Source organism: Heterodontus francisci, chromosome 22 (assembly GCF_036365525.1).
Source record: "Heterodontus francisci isolate sHetFra1 chromosome 22, sHetFra1.hap1, whole genome shotgun sequence".
NCBI lineage: Eukaryota > Metazoa > Chordata > Chondrichthyes > Heterodontiformes > Heterodontidae > Heterodontus > Heterodontus francisci.
This window is the reverse complement of record NC_090392.1, coordinates 72,717,906-72,739,402: the sequence shown is the minus strand read 5'-3', so window position 1 is coordinate 72,739,402 and position 21,497 is coordinate 72,717,906. Positions and strand designations below refer to the sequence as shown.

General features: G+C 40.3%; 1 protein-coding gene and 1 long non-coding RNA gene across 6 annotated transcripts in view; one reads left to right on the top strand and one right to left on the bottom strand.

Moving 5' to 3' along the window:
- The window catches only part of LOC137381436 (uncharacterized), a 58,749-nt gene extending 38,102 nt beyond the window's left edge, over positions 1 to 20,647 (bottom strand). Inside the window, exons 1-2 of one of the 2 annotated variants that reach the window (XR_010977176.1) lie at positions 20,483 to 20,647; positions 18,202 to 18,255 (exon numbers count right to left, since the gene is read on the bottom strand). This is a non-coding gene — a long non-coding RNA (uncharacterized lncRNA). The remainder of the gene's footprint in view (positions 1 to 18,201; positions 18,256 to 20,482) is intronic. The other variant, XR_010977177.1, reaches the window with a different exon arrangement.
- The window catches only part of LOC137381435 (NF-kappa-B inhibitor delta), a 145,921-nt gene continuing 129,415 nt past the window's right edge, over positions 4,992 to 21,497 (top strand). The window contains exons 1-4 of one of the 4 annotated variants that reach the window (XM_068054023.1): positions 4,992 to 5,075; positions 5,172 to 5,344; positions 7,848 to 8,200; positions 9,020 to 9,300. In XM_068054023.1, coding sequence (XP_067910124.1) covers positions 9,228 to 9,300 — 73 coding nt within the window. In that variant the 5' untranslated portion in view covers positions 4,992 to 5,075; positions 5,172 to 5,344; positions 7,848 to 8,200; positions 9,020 to 9,227. Of the gene's footprint in view, positions 5,076 to 5,171; positions 5,345 to 7,847; positions 8,201 to 8,926; positions 9,301 to 21,497 lie in introns of those variants that run through there. The other 3 variants (XM_068054025.1, XM_068054026.1, XM_068054024.1) reach the window with 3 other exon arrangements.

Genomic DNA, 21,497 nt, shown 5'->3' with positions numbered 1-21,497 from the left:
TCTCTAAGGCCTGGACATCCTTCCTAAAGTGTCGAAGTGTGATGCTCAGAGTTGAACACAGTGCTCCAGCTGAGTCTAACCAGTGTTTTACAAAGATTTAACTTCTTTGCTTTCATTAATTTGTCCATGCCTCTATTGATAAAGCCTATTCCACCTCCAGTCATGCACCTTCAAAGAATTGTGCACATACACCCCCAGGACTCTCTGTTCCAGCACCCCTTTTAAAATTGTACCATTTAGTTTATATTATGACTCCTCATTCTTCTTACCAAAATATTGTCACTTCACACTTCTCTAAATTAAATTTCATCTGCCATGTGTCTGCCCCTTTCACCTGTTTGTCTACATCAACCTGTAATCTGTTAGTATCCTCCTCACAGTTTACTACATTTCTGAGTTTTGTAACAGCTGCAAGCTCTGAAATTATGCCCTAGATACCCACATCCAAGTCATAAATATATATCAAAAAGAGCAGTAGTCCCAGCACTAACCCCTGGGGAACACCACTGCATACTTCCGTCCAGTCTGAAGAACAACCGTTTACCACGACTCTCTGCTTTCTGCCCCTTAGCCAATTTTGTGTGTACACAGCCACTGTCTCTTTAATCCCATGGGCTTTAATTTTGCTAACAAGTCTATTATGTAGTAGGAGTTCTATGTAAGCAATGGGCACCAACGTTACATAAAGCAGCTGCCAGAACAAACTAACACATTCAGCCTATGGTACCGCATTGCAAAGGGATCTATTCCTGCAAATTCCCAGAAGTCAAAATTAATTTCACAATCAGTATTAAAATCATACCCTCATGCAGTCTTTTGTCCAGTAGAAATAGAGGAATTGCTAATAAACTGGTATGATTTATAAAAGATTTTACTAACAGGGAAATAGTGTGTTATTAATCTGACTAATATGTTAGATTTTATAATAATATTCTTGCTTTCTCCATTATTTACGACACCATACCATATCCAACAGTCTTAGAAGAACAAGAGGTATCCTGGTAACCTCTTCCAGCCCCACAATCCAATGGGATCTCTGGGTTCCTCCAATTCTGCCTTCTTTCATATTCCTGATTTTAATAGTTTCAACATTGGCAGTTGCGCCTTCATCTACTGAGGTCCTAAGCTCTGGAATTCCCCCCCCTAAACCTCTCTGCCTCTTTTCCTCTTTTCCTTTAAGACACTCCTGTGAAGTGCCTTGGGATGGATTAGTGTGTTAAAAGTGCTATACAAATGCAAATTGACCATTGACATGCTGTTCTCTCGACCATTGACATGCTGTTCTCCCTTCGTCAGATACAGGAGAAATGCCGTGAACAACAGATGCCCCTCTACATTGCTTTCATTGATCTCACCAAAGCCTTTGACCTCGTCAGCAGACGTGGTCTCTTCAGACTACTAGAAAAGATTGGATGTCCACCAAAGCTACTAAGTATCATCACCTTATTCCATGACAATATGGAAGGCACAATTCAGCATAGCGGCACCTCATCAGACCCCATTCCTATCCTGAGTGGCGTGAAACAGGGCTGTGTTCTTGCACCCACACAGTTTGGGATTTTCTTCTCCCTGCTGCTCTCGCATGCATTCAAGTCTTCAGAAGAAGGAATTTTCCTCCACACAAGATCAGGGGCAGGTTGTTCAACCTTGCCCGTCTAAGAGCAAAGATCAAAGTATGGAAAGTCCTCATCAGGGAACTCCTCTTTGCTGATGATGCTGCTTTAACATCTCACACTGAAGAGTGTCTGCAGAGTCTCATTGACAGGTTTGCGGCTGCCTGCAACGAATTTGGCCTAACCATCAGCCTCAAGAAAACGAACATCATGGGACAAGACGTCAGAAATGCTCCATCCATCAATATCGGCGACCACGCTCTGGAAGTGGTTCAAGAGTTCACCTACCTAGGCTCAACTATCACCAGTAACCTGTCTCTAGATGCAGAAATCAACAAGCGCATGGGAAAGGCTTCCACTGCTATGTCCAGACTGGCCAAGAGAGTGTGGGAAAATGGTGCACTGACACGGAACACAAAAGTCCGAGTGTATCAAGCCTGTATCCTCAGTACTTTGCTCTATGGCAGCGAGGCCTGGACAACGTACGTCAGCCAAGAGCGACGTCTCAATTCATTCCATCTTCGCTGCCTCCGGAGAATCCTTAGCATCAGGTGGCAGGACCGTATCTCCAACACAGGAGTCCTCGAGGCAGCCAACATTCCCAGCTTATACACACTACTGACTCAGCGGCGCTTGAGATGGCTTGGCCATGTGAGCCGCATGGAAGATGGCAGGATCCCCAAAGACACATTGTACAGCGAGCTCGTCACTGGTATCAGACCTACCAGCCGTCCATGTCTCTGCTTTAAAGACGTCTGCAAACACGACATGAAGTCCTGTGACATTGATCACAAGTCGTGGGAGTCAGTTGCCAGCGATCGCCAGAGCTGGCGGGGCTAAAGTGTGGCAAGTCGAAGAGACTTAGCAGTTGGCAGGAAAAAAGACAGAAGCGCAAGGGGAGAGCCAACTGTGTAACAGCCCCGACAAACAATTTTATCTACAGCACCTGTGGAAGAGTCTGTCACTCTAATATTGGCCTTTATAGCCACTCCAGGCGCTGCTCCACACACCACTGGCCACCTCCAGGCGCTTACCCATTGTCTCTCGAGACAGGGAGGCCAAAGAAGAAGAAGAAGGACGAATACAAATTGTTGTTATTATTGATTTAATTGAGATGTATAGAGGGATTGACAGGGTAGGCGCTGAGAGACTCTTTCTCTTGGCTGGAGAGTCTAGATCAAGGGGTCATAGTCTCAGGATAAGGGGTTAGGCATTTTGGACTGAGAACAGGAGATATTTCTTTACTCAGACAGCTATGACCCTTAGGAATTCTCAATCCCAGAGAGCTGTGGATGCTCAGTCGTTGAGTATATCCAAGACTGAGATCAATAGATTTTTGGGCACTAAAGGATTCAATGGATATGGGAATAAGGCAGGAAAGTGGAGTCGAGGTAGAAAATCAGCAATGTTTGTACTGAAAGGCGTAGTCGGCTTGCAGGTCCATATAGCTCACTCCTGATTCAATTTCTTCTATTCTTATGTTCACCAATCTCAATTGGTGAATAGAGTTGGAATGCCCTCTCAAATTACCCCTCCTGTAGCAGGGAGGAGCATTATCAATTCTCAGCCATACTTCTAACTAGTCTACTCGAGACCTTAGAATTTCTATCTCAGATCATTCAAGTCCTCCAAGATTTCTGTGTGTCACCTAGTTTGCAGCCCTCAATCCATGACTTTGAGTAATTGATAAAGCCTGACACTCCAAAGCAGTACAGAGGGAGTGCTTAACATTTCAATGACGCCATACTTCACACAAGACGTTAAACTAATTCCCAAACTGCTTGCACTGCTGGTTGAGATGCGTGTTAAAAGAATTCATGGTACTCTCTGAAGAAGAGTAGGGAGTTTTCCTTCTGCCCTGGTCAACAATCTTCCCTCAGCCAACAGCACCAAAAGCAGAGTAACTAATCGCAGCTATTATTGTTTGTTCAATCTTGTTCTGCACGGCAGTCACTATACTCCAAGTAATTAATTGTCTTCAAAGTGCTCTGAGATATTGCTCAAAGGCAAGGTGCGAGACAAATGCATGTTTTTCTTCTCTGTTCTATATCCTGTGCAAGTGACAAATTCTCCACGATCATTGAGAACCATATAAAGCCTATACACCAAATATCCATGCAAGCTCCATCAACAAATGAGCTTGATTCATGAGGCAAAAAAAAACTGGCTTGGTGTAGTAGCCAGTGCTACTCATTGCACTCACTCCCAAAAACAGATTTTCAAACCTTATCCCTCTAAGCAGAAATACTTACAGAGATCCATCTGTAGAAAATCTATTTTAAATTTTCCTATCTGTTAGTTGATAACTCTCCGTGGATCAATTTAATTATTAAAAGTAAAGAATTGAATTTTGGCATGCTATATATTTTGTACAAAAAAACCCTATTTTCACACTAAAATAAAAGCAAAATACTGCGGATGCTGGAAATCTGAAATAAAAACAAGAAATGCTGGAAATACTCAGCAGGTCTGGCAGCATCTGTGGAGAGAGAAGCAGAGTTAATGTTTCTGGTCTGTGATCCTTCTTCAGAAGTCCTGAAACGTTAACTCTGCTTCTCTCTCCACAGATGCTGCCAAACCTGCTGAGTATTTCCAGCATTTCTCGCTTTTATTCCTATTTTCATACTGTTGTGGAGTTTTGAAGGCAAATGCAGTTTTTTTTCAATAGAAATCCTTCAGAAAAGTTGGTTAAAAATCATTCAAAGCAGGATGCTTACCTTCCACAAAGTGCTATCTTTTAATTAAAATGTGGAGTGTCTGTCAGTAGGCGAGGGAAAACTGGCAATATATATACATGTGCCTCAACAATAACAACTTATGTTTACATAGCACCTTTACCACAGTAAAAAGTTCCAAGGCACTGCAAAGGAGCTTTATAGAAAATTTTATGAAGCTTAAAGTAGGAGAGGTACTGAGGTGGAGAGGTTTAGGGAGGGAATTCCAGAACTTAGGGCCTAGGCATCTGGAGGCGTGGTCACCAGTGGAGACCTCAGCAAGCAATAATCAATGGCAGAGATGGCAGAGAAGTTAAACGGATCAGTAACTTTTCATGTTATTCGAGCTACAAGATCACCAGCTACACATGGATAAGCAACACTAATCAACCCATCTTAATTCATCTATCCCACCCTATAGTTTCCCCATGCTCCCTCCCCATTGCTGTATCTAATTGTTTTTTAAATGATTCCAGGATTTTGCCTATTCTAATCAAGAGTGATCTACGTTCAAAACTTGCTTTGGGTCCTGTATTTCATTCAGATATTTTCTCCTGTGAATTTTCTTTTACAGTTGGTGCACACCCAAAACACCTCATGTGGCTGTTCCTGATTTTGTCTGTGCCAGCAGGGGTGAGTCAGAAAATGGAGGCGAGGCACCTGTCCACTGGGAGGCGGAATCCTGTAAGTCATCCCAGCCTCTCTCATTGAGACATTTGAGCCCACCTAAAGAATGGCAGCAGCAAAGGTGAAGGAATAGGAGACCTGCTATAGCATGGGGAGAGGAGGGGGAAATCAAAAATATTTGTTATTAATTTAAAAATGCTTCCTTCTAATTCAACAGATGCAGACATCAGTGCCGAGATCAGCATTTATTCCCATACCTAATTGCCTCTGTGAAGGCGGTGGTGAATCTCCTTCTTGAATTCAACTGAGTGGCTTGCTCGGTCATTTCAGAGGGCAGTTAAGAGTCAACCACATTGCTATGGGTCTGGAGTACATATAGGATCAGACCAGGTAAGGACAAGAGATTTCCTTTCTCCAAAGTGACATTCGTGAACCAGATGGGCTTTTATTTCAGATTTGTTTAATTGAGTCCCCATCTGCTGCAGTGGGAATTGAACTGATATTTCACAGATCATTAGCTGAGGTTTCTAAATCATTAATCCAGCAACGTAACCACTATACTTCTCTACCCCAATACAGGGAGAGTGGCTGCATGGGCATGTTTTGGGGGCTAGGTGGGTAGGCAATCCTAAAAAGTCAGAAATGAAACATTTAGAACCTACAGAATGTGATATATGCATTTTGATAGTGTGCAGAATTCAACAAATTATGGTGTATGCACAGCAAGTTCCATGTACACTGATGGACTGTCTCAAAGCAGGTCTAGCATCAGCAGGATATGATGTGTCTTTCACTGTATCTTACAACACAAGCCTAAACAGTTCTACATCTGGATCCTTCATCAATATAACACATGGCAAGTTAAGGCTGCCACCTTTGACCAAATCTTAAATTGCACCAGGTCAGGTTAGGGGCAGAGCAAGGAATTGTGCCTTGAGTTCTCTGCTTTGTTGAAGAAACTCCATTTGAAATGTTCATAAACTTCAAAATGAATGCTTTCAGGACATGAGAAACAGAACTATAAAAACTGACTTCCATTTTAAAAATCAAACTTTTGCCCAGAGTTAGCATTTTAGAAATTTCTGAATATCCCGCTCAAAAAAATAAGATGACAATCTTAGATCCTTTGTGGTGATGGAACACTCTGTCATTCCATCCGGCAGGTTGACTGAAAACCAGGACACAAAGAGCCAGGTCCTCAACCACTGCAAACAACAGATACAGGAAACCGAGAGAAACAGTAAATACATAAAAAAGCACGGCAAAAGAAAAGACCATTCTTTCAGTGCATGCTTCCACATGTGTTTACCTAGTTCACTAAAACATTTATGAATGAAAGAATAAGCTTGCATTGATATATTGCCTTTCACATCCTGGATGTCCCAAAGTATTTCATAGCCAATAAATTACTGTCAAATGTAATAGCCAACTTTCACACATCAATGTGTTTTGGTAGTGTTGATCGGGGGATAACTGCTTACCACTGGGATAGTTTGCATACACCTCCACACTGGAGTAGATTTCAGTTTAATGTGACAGCTGATGGTACTTTAGTCAAAGCAGCACTCCATACTGCTCTGAAATCCAGCCTAGGTAATGTGCTTAGGTTCAGGAGTAGGTCTGGAATTGCAAGACCTTTAGACTCCCAGGTGGGGTCTCCTGCCAACGGAGCTAAGCTCTCAAAGCACTTTAATCCCCTGAGGGAAAGTACTGTATAAATACATGCTCTGCGCCCCCAACTGCTGAGTGAGCTTGTCCAGTTAGTAGCTAAATCATGCAGACCAGGAAGGTCCTGGTTCAAACTTTGGTCTATGCTGAGTTTGCCAGTCTCAGGTGGGGTAGCGGTTAAGGGTATTACAATCAGCATTGATGCTCCAGGGATAGGAAGGGGTAAGTGTCCAGGGTTCCAATTACTCATCTCAATTCAATGAGCCCGGTGAAAGTGTGATCATTGGGTAAAAACAAAATTGTGCTTCAATAGCCCGCTGATGGTGTCATGCCTTATGGGCAAGGACCTGCAGAGAGACTGGTACCTGTGGAAATACCTGCCAGCAAGTGTCAACCTTTGTAAGAGTAGGGGAGGGAAGGCAGTTGCTGCAAAAAAAGGGCAATTTATTTTAAAAAAATCTTTATAAATAACTCTTTGATCCTCAGCAATAACCAACCAGAACTTGAAACTATCTATCACCATATCTCTGCTGATCAGTCTGGGATAATTTCCTGCTCCCCTGTTCCAGCAGCACAGGAATCATGATGTCTCTTGGGCTATTAAGTCTCTTCAGCCGTTCTTAGCCTAATAATATTTAAACCCATTCCAAAGCAGATATTGAAATAGTTTTTGTTTTGAATGGATTACTTGACAATGCATCAAATGTAAAGCAGACATCGCAACCTCCAATAATTTTGACTCTTCAACTTTCACTCCCTACACCACCGACGCACAGTGTGTACCATCTACAACATGCGCTGCAGCAACTCAACAAGGCTCCTCCAACAGCACCTTCCAAACCCGTGACCTCTACCACCTAGAAGGACAAGGGCAGCAGATGCATGGGAACACCACCACCTGCAAGTTCCCCTCCAAGCCACACACCGTCCTGACTTGGAACTACATCGCCGTTCCTTCACTGTTGCTGGGTCAAAATCCTGAAACTCCCTCCCTAACAGCACTGTTGGTGTACCTACACCCCAAGGACTGCAGCTGTTCAAGAAGGAAGCTTACCACCACCTTCTCAAGGGCGATAGGGATGGGCAATAAATGCTGGCCTAGCCAGCGATGCCCACATCCCATGAGCGAATAAAAAAACTCTGGAAGATAATATAAAATGAGTGATATTGGTTTGATCACCTGGTAATCACCTATCCTGATATTCATTTCCTTTAATCTCAACAGAAACAAAAATGGGGTGAGGTGTTTATCAGACATTTTACACTGATGCTGAAACTCAAAGTTACCCTCAGAGAGCGCTGAAAGGATGGACTTTGGATTGTTGCTTACAGCAGACATGTAGTCTTCTCTTGCACCAGCAAATTAGTGGATATTTCTGACCTGGGAGACTATACACTGGTGCTGCTTTTCTCAGCAGCGCTGATTAAAGTCAGATGCCGGGAATTTCCTTGGGGATTCTCTCAATCAGCTGCCTTTAACATGAGGGGAAATTCTGGATGAGCGAGTGAAAGTGGTTTCTGCCAATCTTCCACCAAGGTTATGGCAACCAATCGTGAGAATGTACATGGAAATTCCAGGTGAGGATTGTTCCAATTAAAACACCACAGTTGGAAGTTGTGTTGTAAAATGGTGATAAATGATTACTAAAGAAAAACACATTGTGTATCATTTTATGTAAAATATAAAATAAAGTGTTGCTGAATAGGACAAATGAAAGAGGCATCATTGGGTTATATTTTCCTCCATTTATTAATTTTAAGTGTAAAAGCGAGTATTGGTGTAAAGCAGGGGAACACTATTTGTCAACTTTTTCACTAAAATTTGTGAAGATAGGAAATAAGTCCACAATTTTATAATAGCTGATTTGAAAGTGAGCACTTACAAAGGCTGAGTGGGCGGTGGCAATACGTGCATGATATGAAACATGCCTGCCTTCAGCGCCACAGAAATGTCATTACTGATGAGGATAAGTTTACTTGATGACATTCAAACTGACCATTTAAACTAAATAAGTCAACTTTTTTTAAAGATAGGGCATATTAAAATATTTTTCAGCTAGGTTTGGCTCTGAAAAAAAAACCTGCAGGCCGATAAAATATGACATTGCTTCAGAAACAAGAATGATATCCATTTTATTGCATAGTATGGCATACACGCTGTCCCCTTTTTTTCCAAGTCAAGGACAGGAAAATATCTTTAGAACAGGATGTACTAATTCAAAAAGACTTCACAGGTGTTTCCTTTTAGTACGTACTTAACGTGCTGCCAGTAGGCCTACATTCGCCTGCTGAATTTGTAAAAAAAATAACATTTGAGACACAAACTTCTGTTTAAAGCACGGGATAGTCATTAAACCCATGGCATAAAGGTTTGTCTTTCTGCATAATATCTTCCAGACCCGTTGTGAATGACAAGTGCCACTCAGTGGCTTCTTTTTGTGGTTACGTCGCGCTGAGGAAAATTTTAAAAAAACGCAGCCACAAGAGGAGAGATTGGAGCGTAACATGATGACATCAGCCGCAGAGCGGGACTTTAAGTCTTAATACTCTGCAATGTTGCATTTCACTAGTTTGTACACATGTTCCACTGAAGCACTTTGTAGCAATGTCAACTCTGTCTGCATCAGAAAGATTTGAGAGAGACTACAATATGTCACAGAAAATGCACTGGCAAAAATGTAAGTACAATTTTACTTACTTCAAAATATACAGCAATTTATTAATTGCACTTTATTCATGTGTATATTTCAGACACAGATCTGGAATATTTTATACAGGTCCACTTGTTAAGAGCTGGTAATATGAAATATAACAACTAAAATAAGGAAATAACTACCTGTTTGACATTATATCAAGTGTTTGTAAATGTTTGGGTATATATGTTAAATAATTAATTACCTTTATTTATGTGAACATTTTATAACACTGTGTCTTTTTATTTTAAACTATATCAGTCACTGAAACAGCACCTTCTTCAGATTGGAATTTAATTTTAAAACTTTGTAAAATTCCGTCCCAAAATAAAACGAAGTCTCTTTAAGAATGGTTTAACAGTATAAAGTGAATTTTAAAGAATTCTAAAGTACAGATGACATCTCTTTTCTGAAATACTGGATGGAAAATATTTATAACTCCCTTTAATATGGGCATGATCCAGCTGAATAGGTGTATGTATACAATACCTGTAGAACACAAAAGAATATCTGATAGAAATTAGTGAAATTACAAAAAACAGCTGCAAATGCTAAAACTATTTAGCAGGTCATTGAGCAGCTTAAAGAGAAAGAACAGCTTAAGTTCTGGATGAGATCCTTAAACCTATCAGGGAGAAGTCAGGAAGAAGTTTCCCTTTTATAGGGATTCAGTTCTCGTGCAGGCTTCCACACAAAACAGCAACTTTCATTTCTTTCAGGTCCTGGATGGCCTTCTGTGTATTTCCATTATTTGTGATTCTTATTATAAGTAAATATTGTTTAAATCCCTGTTCTGATGGCTTGAAAATTCACCAGGTGCAATGGTCAAAGAAAGGTAGTTAGCCTCAGCGGGATATTAGTAAAGCCTGGGAAATGATTCTGTGCAATATTAGCTTCCGAACACTTAATATATTTATGTGAAATAATAAAGACATTAATCTGTCTATTTTAACTGGGCTAATGCCTCTGTTAAACTAGCAGACAAAGCAATTTCATACGGGTGTGGTAGGTTTTCATAGAATAATATCACAGTGTCATTTTCCAGGGTTCAATAGTTAATTGTTTTGAATGGTGCAATATTAGCTGCTAATGCTGATATTTATTTTTCTTAACATTGTAATAGTTCTGTTATATCTTGTGTATAAAAAGTTGTACTCCAGACAGTACTCTGTCTCAACATTTTTAGGAACACCATTCATTATCAGGAAAAACACCTGTTACAAAGTGCCGGTCCTTAAAGGTTCATGCTTAATACAGGTGGAATTTAAGTTACTGCATCACACGATCGTTTATTAAGGCTTCAGTAATTTTTGAACTTCTGTTAAGTTGGGAGGCAGCTGTGAAAAAGTTGATAAAAGATATAGTGTGAGAATGATTTCATTATCCAATTCAGGACAGATCTTTCAGCAGCATTGCTGAGGAAAAAAAGATATTCTTAGTTAAAAATATCAAGAAAGAGTGGGTTTGAATTTGAGGAAACCTTTACTTTCTGAGTGGGTGTCTTATTTTGCTGGGGCGTTCATTGAGTCTCTTAATGATTTCCAATGTGTATGTAAAAGTATAGAAACTGAGTTCACTGATTTTCTCTGGTAGACTCTTCTTCACTTTGAGCAGAAGCTGATGAAAGAAGAAATGTGGCTGTTTGTACTTTTTACATGTTTCTTCAGTTGACATTTTATTTCACTGATTGTGGAATTTGACGCTTCCACCATTTTATTGCATGCACAATCTAAAAAATACTGAAATCGTTGAATGACCTCCTTAATGTACATTGATTGCCCTATATATTTTCAATGTAGAACCAAATCAGCTAGTATTTGAAAGCGTTTACTAGCCAAATAAGCAAAGAATTAGCCATTTTGAGAGGACTTATATCTTCTACTGACTTCCACAAATACCTGAAAGCCATTGAGACTAAAGGATACAGTATTAGTGAAAATGGAAATACCATTTTATACATAGATTGGCGAGTGGAAGGTCTATCACTTTTTAAGAAAATATTTTACATCAAATGAACAAAATATATATTTACTAGTTAATAGCGTTCCATTATGGGGTGTTAATATTAATTTTTTTCCTCTTGGTTACTGAGGTATGATTGGTGTCAGCTCCAGTCTTTAACATGGTGATCAAATGACACTAGCACTTCTTGTGCTGTGGCTTTCCATTCTTCTCTATTTCCAATCTGCCTTAAAGTATTTTCCAAAGGCTCAATGTGCGCATTGGAAAAAGATAATTCTGACAGCAAAACAGGTAGCTATTGAGACAGATTTTCACCTGGTGAGATGGGGCACATTCATTTCCAAATCCATTTAATTTGAAGGGTTTATAGACACTAGATGGACACTTTTCTGGTGCTGAAAAGGAAGTTAACTATTTGAGGTCAATAGGTTAGAGTCTGCCCTATCTAAAGACAGCTTAAGCATCTGACTGTTGAAATATACCTCCTGTTCCATTTCAAAAGAACAAATCTAGCCTTCATCATGTTTTTCAAAATTTGATAAAGTCACAGAACTATGCATAAGATATTTTTTCAAATATGATTACTTGATTTTTAGCAATGGCAAAACTAGTTGTATGTAAAAACAAATAATTATTTTTTATTCCTACCAACCTTTCTTTATCCCCTGCTTCTCCGTTTCCCGGATTGATTCCTCGGAGGAGTTCTAAAAGGGGATAAGTTGATTCTCTCTTCAACCTCCCCTTCCTCTTGCTGCAGGAGGAACTCAACTCCTCCAGATGCTTTGGTCAAGATTAGAAACTCATATTTTGAGAAACCATGGGCTCAAATACTCATCGCACTTCTTCATGCGTCATGATGTGAGCCAATATGGGGCCAGTTTTTATACATTCAGGAGGTTTCAACTGTTAACTAATTCCAATCCATCGGGTTTTAATCATTTCTCCCCCGCAATACGATGTAATGGCGCTGAGTAGCTTCACTGTAGGTAATGCCTGACATTGCTGCTGGGACTACTTGTATGATTAGAAAATCTCAATCCTCACTTTGGACATGCAAATTTGAAAATTTTAGCCTGAAATCTGAATCCAAGATTACCCCTCCCTTCTCAACATACTTAAGTTTTTTTTTGTGAGGGTAAATTGAGCGGACAAGAGACATGCCATAGGGTATCATGGCATTGAGCCCATAATTGTCCACAGATGTTCAGCACAGTAGTCTCTGAAGGAAGCATGCTATTTCGTATGATAATATGTAGGACAGGTACAACAGGAACAGAGAGACAATTGTCAGAAATTTCCTTGGGGCTTTTCCTACTCTGCTGACAGAACTTTGGCAGAAGTTTGGTGAACACTCCGTTTATGTGCATGAACAGGGTTAGTGCTGATGATATAGCAGCAGAGAAGGAAAAGATCTGACAATCATCCCAGTGAAATTTTTGCCTCATGACAGGAAGGGCCAGGGACATTAGAGCATATTTATTGTGTATACCAGAAAATTGGGCACTAAATGTTAAACAAAGAATAATGGACAGCCTAAAGTAATTACAAGGCAGGAATCTCAATTCAGGTGACATCATAAACCATGTAAGCACTACTCAAATGGTTTTTAACCATTAACAGCTGGAGACAAGATAACTAAATTGAAATAATTTCCATGTATCTCTTTTTATGATAACGGAGTTGATTGGGTCAGTTTTGTGGCTTCTTCAGTCTCCTATTTCTGCCAGTGAGAGACATCATGTTGCAACTCAATGGCCACAACACTCAAATTAATTTGATATAATTTGACGATCACAGAAAAATTAATGACTGTGAGTTCATCTATGAAAATGTACTCATGCAATAATCTCCAGTTAATTGCTCAGAGTACGTGTGCATGTATATCAGAATACTATCCTAAATAAAGACTCAGCCATCTTGGTTATTTGAATATTTATTGGCGTTTAGTGTGAAGGTGAAAAACTATTGCTCTACTCTTAACAGAACTGACTAAGCAATGGGAAGAGCAATGATAAACTGTCATGATCACTTCTGTTTTATCATGAAAAATCAAAGGAAGAATTCATATGCAAAAAAATTGACTTCAATGTACTACCTTTTTGGATGCAATTAGGGACTGTGACTGAGAGTTTTAATGTATGAATAATTGGGAAATGTAAATGTCGATAAATGGTTGTGAATGGAGCTTTTAATCCTGGATCTGGAAGGCTATATTGCAAGAGTGTTTAAGAAAGTACCATGGACCTTTATGCTTAATCAGTTCTTGGTTTACAGCAGAATACCAACTGGTGACCTCTTGTAGTCCTCCTCCCCTTACCCACTGCCCACAGCAGACCTGCTGCTCCACCTCCTCTCTAGCTCTGGAACTCAAATACATAAGAATTGGAAAGGTGTTTTATGGTAGTTAGTGAAAGTTGATGGATTTGTTAGCTATGTTTCAGGAATAATTAAGGTACGAGAGCGATTTACATTTAACTCTAAATTCCCAAACTTATCTAAGAGAGTAATGCTGCCAAAAAAAAGCTTCATGAGAAAGAACCAGGGCTCTATTCTGATCAGTCTTTGACTATTTGCAAATCTTAAATCTTGATCAGTTTCAATGCACCAGAACAACTTAGTCAACAAGACATTTATTAGATGATTGCACTATGAGTCTTCTCTTATGGTGTTAGAGCAGTGTTTACTGGGTGACGCATGACCTGAAAACGACACTGAAGTTCTTCATGCACAGTGAATATTCTTGATTAGTGAAAAAACAACTTGCTTTGTCCATGCTTTGACATTCACTCATTATGTGGTATCAGATAGAATCATACAGCACAGAAGGAGGCCATTCAGCCTATCATGCTTGTGCAGGCACTGTGAAAGAGCTACCAATTAATCGACTCCCCTGCTCTTTCCCCACAGCCCTACAAAATTTTCCTTCAGTCATAAATATCCAGTTTCCTTTGTAAGATGTTTGGCACTGCACAAGAGACTATTTGTTGGTTAGATTTCCAACAAATGTCCTTCGGGGGGAAAACTTCCATCTTTACTCTGTCTAGTGTGCATGTACACGTGACTTCAGCTCCACAGCAATGTGGTTGACTCTTAACTGTCCTCGAAATGGCCTAGCAAGCCACTCAGTTGTATCAAACTGCTACAGAAACATGCACTGTGGGTGTACCTACCTCACATGGACTGCAGCAGTTCAAGAAGGCGGCTCACCACCACCTTCTCAAGGGCAATTAGAGATGGGCAATGCTCACATCCCAAGAATACATTTTTTAAAATCCATGCATTCAGACATAATAGGGAGAAAATTGGGTCCATGTTGAACTCGCATTGCAGTTTGACAGTCAGCAACAATGGCCAGAAGTGGAAACTGAAACATTACAGAGGAGCACACCGTCTGAGGTGACAAAAAGACTCATAGTCATGAGGGACTCATGTCACAAATGAAACTGGGTTTATGGGAATTACAATACAAGATTAGTAATGCAGGGGCAGGGTTTTTTTTTAGAGATTTTGTTATTCTATTTTCACAGTGAAACAAGAAAGCAACAATTTTTTTTGGACAATCCCAGGTCTTTTTTAATTGATATTCAAAAATTGTCTCTGTTGTCCATCCAAAATTATCAATAGTTCTTAATAATAGAGAAAAGTCCATTTGGAAAATTAAATCAATGGACAGCACGAGAGAGAAAACACAATCACATCTATGTTTTATCTTATCAAGAAATATGTTCTGTGTATTATTCAGAACAATCCCATAATGTTGTTTTAGTTATTTTGACCATATACAGGGCTTGAACTCTGACTTGCTAAACTGGTAAAATATAAAAGTGTGCAATTTGAGTTTGGTTTCTTTGCACATTCCAGTGGTCAAGATTACAGTTAAACATGCCTGATACCGCACATAACCTACCCCCCCGGGAGATCAGTTTAAGACACCTGCATTGCTGATGATTAGTTCTGTTTACTCATCTCTCAGCCCTTCCTCTTTTAGTCCAAATCAAGTGTTCATTCTAATATATTGGAGTGGGGGTGGGGTACATTTGAGGGAAGTAGCTTTAAGAACTCAATGCACTGATGAAAACAATGAGGTTTCATATCTACCAGTATTTTTGAATTTTAGTTTTGGTCAGGTTTCATTTTCTAAAAAACTCAACAAAAACTGGTATTCTGTATCTGTGCTTGAGTGCATGGGGTGGATATGCTATCTGCAGATTCAGAATGTTTATTTTTATTTTATTTTTTCTTAATCTGATATTTGGATTGAGTTTCTTCACCTGCTTCATAAAGCATTTTTGATTTATTTTTAAAAAATATTTCTGCACACTTTTGTATTTTTCCACATTCTAGTTGTGTTCTGATCACTGTTCATAAAATACCACATTGTGCTAGTCACTATTGTTTGATTGTGAAAGAGGGGGAATGATTTGTTTCAAGATGTTTGCAATAGTGCACTGTAATGCAGTCTCTGGGGTGCAAAACCATTTGGCTTTACGCCAAAAATGCAGCTTGAATCTAGCATCAGGACTCCATGTAACACTGGAACACAACTGAATGGGACTCCACAGACAGGCTCACTCTGCTTAGCCTGGGAAATAGTTCTGAACTTGAGACCCAACTTACACTCCAAACATAACGGTTTCTGCTTTACACCAGAATTAAACCTGATGGGGTAGAATTTGGCTGTGCACTATGGTGTAATTTGGAGACAGCTCAACTGTTTGTTGCACTCTTCCCAGAAACAAGAGACCTCTGCACATGTATAAGAGTTCCACTCATCAGCTGGTTAATTTTAATGTTAGGCTGAAGTTGGGCATAATTCAATCAACTTTAAACACACTGGAGGCAATGTCCGTCTGTCTAATGTCCAACTTTTCAGTGGGAAAGAGGGGTTAGGACAGAAATTTGAATTTAAAAACTTTGCCAATTTTCTGCCAGAGTTCTGTCTGGTATGGTTTTCATGTGGGTTTTGAGTTACATAACAGGCAGGAGCCAAATAAATGTATGCAAATAAAGTTCCCGCCCTGGTTTTATGACTTAGTCAAGAACAATGACTTACATTTATCCAATGTCTCTACCATAATAAAACATCCCAAGGTGCTTCACAGGAGTATTATCAGACAAAATTTGTCACCGAACCACATAAGGGGATATCAGGACAGGTGACCAAAAGCTTAGCAAACATGTAGGTTTTAAGAAGCGTTGTCAAGGAGGAGGGAGAGGGCAAGAAGCAGAGAGGTTTATGGTGGAAATTCCAGAGCTTGGGGCCAAGGCAGCTGAAGGCATGGCTGCCAGTGGTGGAGCGATTAAAAATCGGTAATGCTCAAGAGGCCAGAATTGAAGGAGTGCAAAGATCTCATCTCGGAGGATTATAGGGCTGGAGGAGGTTACAGAGATAGGGAGCGGCAAGGCCATGGAAGGATTTGAAAACAAGGGTGAGAATTTTAAAAATCGAGGTGTTGCCAGACCGGGAACCAATGTAGATCAGCGTGCAGAGGTGTGATGGGGCAATGGGATTTGGTGCGAGTTAGGATACAGGCAGCAGAGTTTTGGATGAGCTCAAATTTACAAAGGGTGCAAGCTGGGAAGCCAGCCAGGAGAGCATTTTGGTTACTACCTGTGTTGTTATCGAAAGTTGCTCAATTCACCCACAAACCATTGTTGATGTAATTAGGGAGTATGTCATTTTCAGCATTATTTAAAGCAATTCTCAGCTGGGGTAAAACATTGAAATGTTTTAGAAGGCCTTTTTCTTCCAATTATCTTCTAGCTACTTAGATTTCCACAATGTTTTCATTTGTTAAAGGGCTTTCTTTTGGGAATTACCCTGTGGTGAGAGGAACTGGAGGAGGAGGAGAATCAGGAGGAAGGAGCACAAAAGGGTCAAAATCCTGGAACTCCCTTCCTAACAGCAGTGTGGGTATACCTACTCCAAATGGACTGCAGCGGTTCAAGAAGGCAGCTCACCACCACCTTCTCAAGGGCAATTAGGGATGGGCAATAAATGCTGGCCTGGCCAGCGACGCCCTCATCCCATGAATGAATAAAAAAGAAAGCAGCAGCTGCAGGGAGCCCAAGCAGTAAAAGATCTCATAGGAATCTTCACCCTCTCAGAGTTTATAGGCCCAGACAAAATACCTGCACCTCTAAGAGAAGCAGTGCATAAGAAGGCAGCTCCTCTATAGAGGGGTTATTACAGAATTGGCTCATCTCCTACAGCTAGATCTGCATCCAAGAGCTAGTATAGCATTTACCATTGCAATGAAAGTTGCTGCTTCTTTGCATTTGGCTGCTATGAAAGCAGCAGAATAGGACTCAGGTTCACAAGGTTGCAGGCCTCCCCCAAGTCCAAGGCATCATTAACTGAATGGCGCAATATGGGCTCCTTCTCACAACCCCAAGGCCTTCAGGAACCACAAGATTTCCACTCTATGTACAATGGGTGTGGTGACCTACAGCCATAATGCAGCTCTATACCAATTAGAGCTTTCATCTTGAATCAGAACTCCAAACTCCCATCCTTTGACCCTGCATAGCAGGTCGGAATCTGTCTGCTTAGGAACAAGGGGTATTCCCTGCAAACGTTATTTATTACTGCACTCAGGATCCCACACTCACTGGCCAAATTGGGCTGCAACCAGATCCATTCCTCAAATAGACGATTAGACTCCTTAAGCAATGCTGCCATGCACAGGACTAGTGGTGCCATGTAACATAGTCCACAAAGAGTGCCCCATAGCATAGTGGTTTGGTTGCATGTTGTGTAACTGTGTGTGCTACCCAGGGAGGGCAACATTTTGAGCCAACAATGGAGAAGAACCTTCAGCATATTGTGAAAGATGACACTGATGATATTGGTGATGACAAACTCTTCAACAGCAACTCATTGTAGAGCACATCAGCTGAAAAATCCCGAGTCCCCTACATTACCAGTTATGTCCTGCATGTCTTGCAGTCCTTCTGCCCTCCGATGAACTGCAATCCCTGGAAGTGAAAGAACAGTTCTAAGCATACAGTACTATACTCTCTCCAATGCAGGTTCTAAAGAGCTATAATATAAAATAAAATGATTTAGTTTGTCTGATTGCATTTTCCTCAAAAATATAACAGAACAATATTTATAACAGAACAATATTCTAAATTACTAACAACTGATTTCTGTGGCTGGACATTTGGAAAGGCTTCTAGTCAATATCATAGAAGTAACAGCTTGTGGACTCATTTAATGTGTTGTTAACAGGCATAAGTAGAGAATGGTAGGACAGTTGGATTGTTATTCTGGAAGAATGAGATCCAATGGGCTAAAGAGCTTTCACCTGAATCTGCTTTAGGATTACTGACCAGTCTATACTTTATATGTATATGGATACCATAATTCAAATCTGTCCTCCTATGAAAGAACACATACACAAGACATTGGACAGTGGACTAAAGAATACATTCCACAAAAGAGCTTAGTGATACCAAGCAGTACAAAACAAAAGGTATTGATTAGAACATACAAGGTACAGTGTGCTGTTTAGCATAGAGAGTGAATTATGTACACAACGTGAATGAGTTGAATAGTCTATTATAGAAGAACTAGATTAAATGATATGGAGTATATGGGAACTCTGAATCAAACCCTGCACAGTGGCTAGCACTCTAGCCTCATAGCTCCAGTGACCTTGATTCATTTCTGGGTACTGCCTGTGTGGAGTTTGCAAGTTCTCCCTGTGATCTGTGTGGGTTTCCTCTGGGTGCTCTGGTTTCCTCCCACATGCCAAAGACTTGTGAGTTGATAGGTAAATTGACCACTTTAAATGCCCCTAGTATAGGTAGGAGAATTGAGGGAAGATGGGGATATGAGAGGGAAATGGGATTAATGTAGGGTTAGTATAAATGGGTGGTTGATGGTTGGCACAGACTCAGTGGGCTGAAGGGCCTGTTTCAGTGCTGTATCTCTCTCTATGACTGATATAAGGGACATTAGACATTGACCAGCATAGCTATGGAATAAACACTACATTACATAAGCATATTAACTGAATACAACATTGAATGCTGGACACAGAGCATTGTGTTGCATGTAGGACTAAAGTGGATGATTATTGTTTACCAATGATTTTTGTGCTGCATTAAACAGCAGCTTCCTGTGGTACAAGCAAATCATGTGTAAGTATGTACCACAGATACACCTGCAATAGAATGTCCTGTGTGATAATGTAAAATCAAGATTACAAAAGCATGTGCTAGGCTTTGAGAAATCCAAATCTTCAATACCAACTACTTAGACAAAACCCGTCATGTGAAAGAGCACGCAGTTTCCATTGATAGCCCAGTACTATTTTTTCAAGTTCTTCTGTGCTACCAAGCATAATTATCATTGATACTTGCTTATGCCAGGTACACATTACATTGTTTGATAGGTATGGCAGCTTAATGGTTATGTTAGTAGACTAGTATCCCTGAGACCTGGTGTAATAATCTGAAAACATTAGTTCAAATTCCACCACAGCAGTTGGGGAATTTAAATTCCGTTAATTAAATAAATCTGGAATGAGAAGCTAGAATCAGTGACCATGAAACTACTGGATTGTTGTAAAATCCCACCTAGTTCACAAATGTCTTTTAGAGAAGGAAATCTACCGTCCTTACCTGGGGTCTGGTCTATATGTAACTCCAGACACTGAGCAATATGGTTGACTCTTACCTGCCCTTACCTGCCCCTTACCTGGTCTAGCAAGCTATTCAGTTGGCAGACACAGTGGTCCAAGAAAATGGTTCACCACCACCTTCTCAAGGGAAATTTGGGATAGGCAATAAATGCTGGCCTTGCCAGCAATGCCTAGATCCTGTAAATGAATAATAACAAAAATCTGTCTCTATTACAGTTGTCTCTCTTCCTATATTCCATTAACTTTCTCATTGTAATGAAAGGAAAATAAATCTCTCACCTAAGAGGTAGAGCAGAGGGATGCATACCACTCCTTTTAACCACAGTGAGATACAGAAATGCCATTCCGTTTGGCTAAGAGCAATAGAAAGAGGTTCTCATAACATTTGGTATAAATGAATGTATTGGAATGCTCACTGTCACTGATTCTTCCCTACACAAAAACACAAAGCACCTCGAAAGAGCAAACGTGATCAGAGCAAATGACTCACAACAGTCGTACACACAGTAATATCAGTTGAGGTTGGAAACAGTTACTTTCATCACTTTTGCTACCTGCTTGTCCTTTAGTCGATATGTGATAATTGCCACTGGAGATGACTGACCATTATTTTCCATTGAACCCATGAATCACAAGAGTATTGATTGTTTCGTGAAAGTGGATAATTCCGATCGTGACCGAGCGTGGTGGAATGGATCATTCCGACTGCTAAATTGTGCACACACCTTTTCTTCCGTGAGTCTGCACCTTTGATATTGATCTTAGGGTGTACCACAACGCTGCTTAAAGTATTGACCCCTCCTATTTCCTGCTTCTCAAGGGGATCCTGTACCATATATGGTTGGTGGTTTTATGTTTCTCAGAATCATCTGCACCCATTTCCTATAATCGTCGTTAGCAAAGTGCTGTTGCTAGCTTGACTTAAAATAAACAATGAATGTGCTCAGTCAACACTTCATTTTACAGAAATTTAGCAAGCGCATTAAATGGTTTGAAAATGGGTGTAATATGGTTAGTATAATCCTATGAACAGAGGATCTAATAAATTGTGTCAAGTCTACATCAGAGTGTAATTGTCAGATTACACCAACAACTACTTGCATTTATTTACCGTTTAGATTAGTAAAATTTCCCAGGGTGCTTTAGAAGGATGCAATCAAACAAAATTTGGCACTGATTCAAAGAAGGAGATATTAGGGCAGGTGATCAAAAGCAAGATCAAATAGGTTTTAAGCAGTGTCTTAAAGGAGCAGAGAAAGGTGGAGAGGTTTAGGGAGGAAATTGCAGAGCTTAGGGCCGAGATGACTGAAGGCACAGCCACAAATGGCAGGTTGAAGGAATTGGTGGAGTACAAGAGGCCAGAATTGGAGGAATGCAGGGATTTGAGAGGTTTGTAGAGCTGGAGGAGGTTACAGAGATAGGGAGGGGTGAGGATGAATTTGAACATGAACTTTTAAAAATGTCAGCGTTAATGGACTGGGACTCAATGTAAGTCAGCAAGCACAGGGGCGATTGGTGAATGAGTCTTGGTGCAGGTTAGGACATGGTCAGCAAAGTTTTAGATGAACT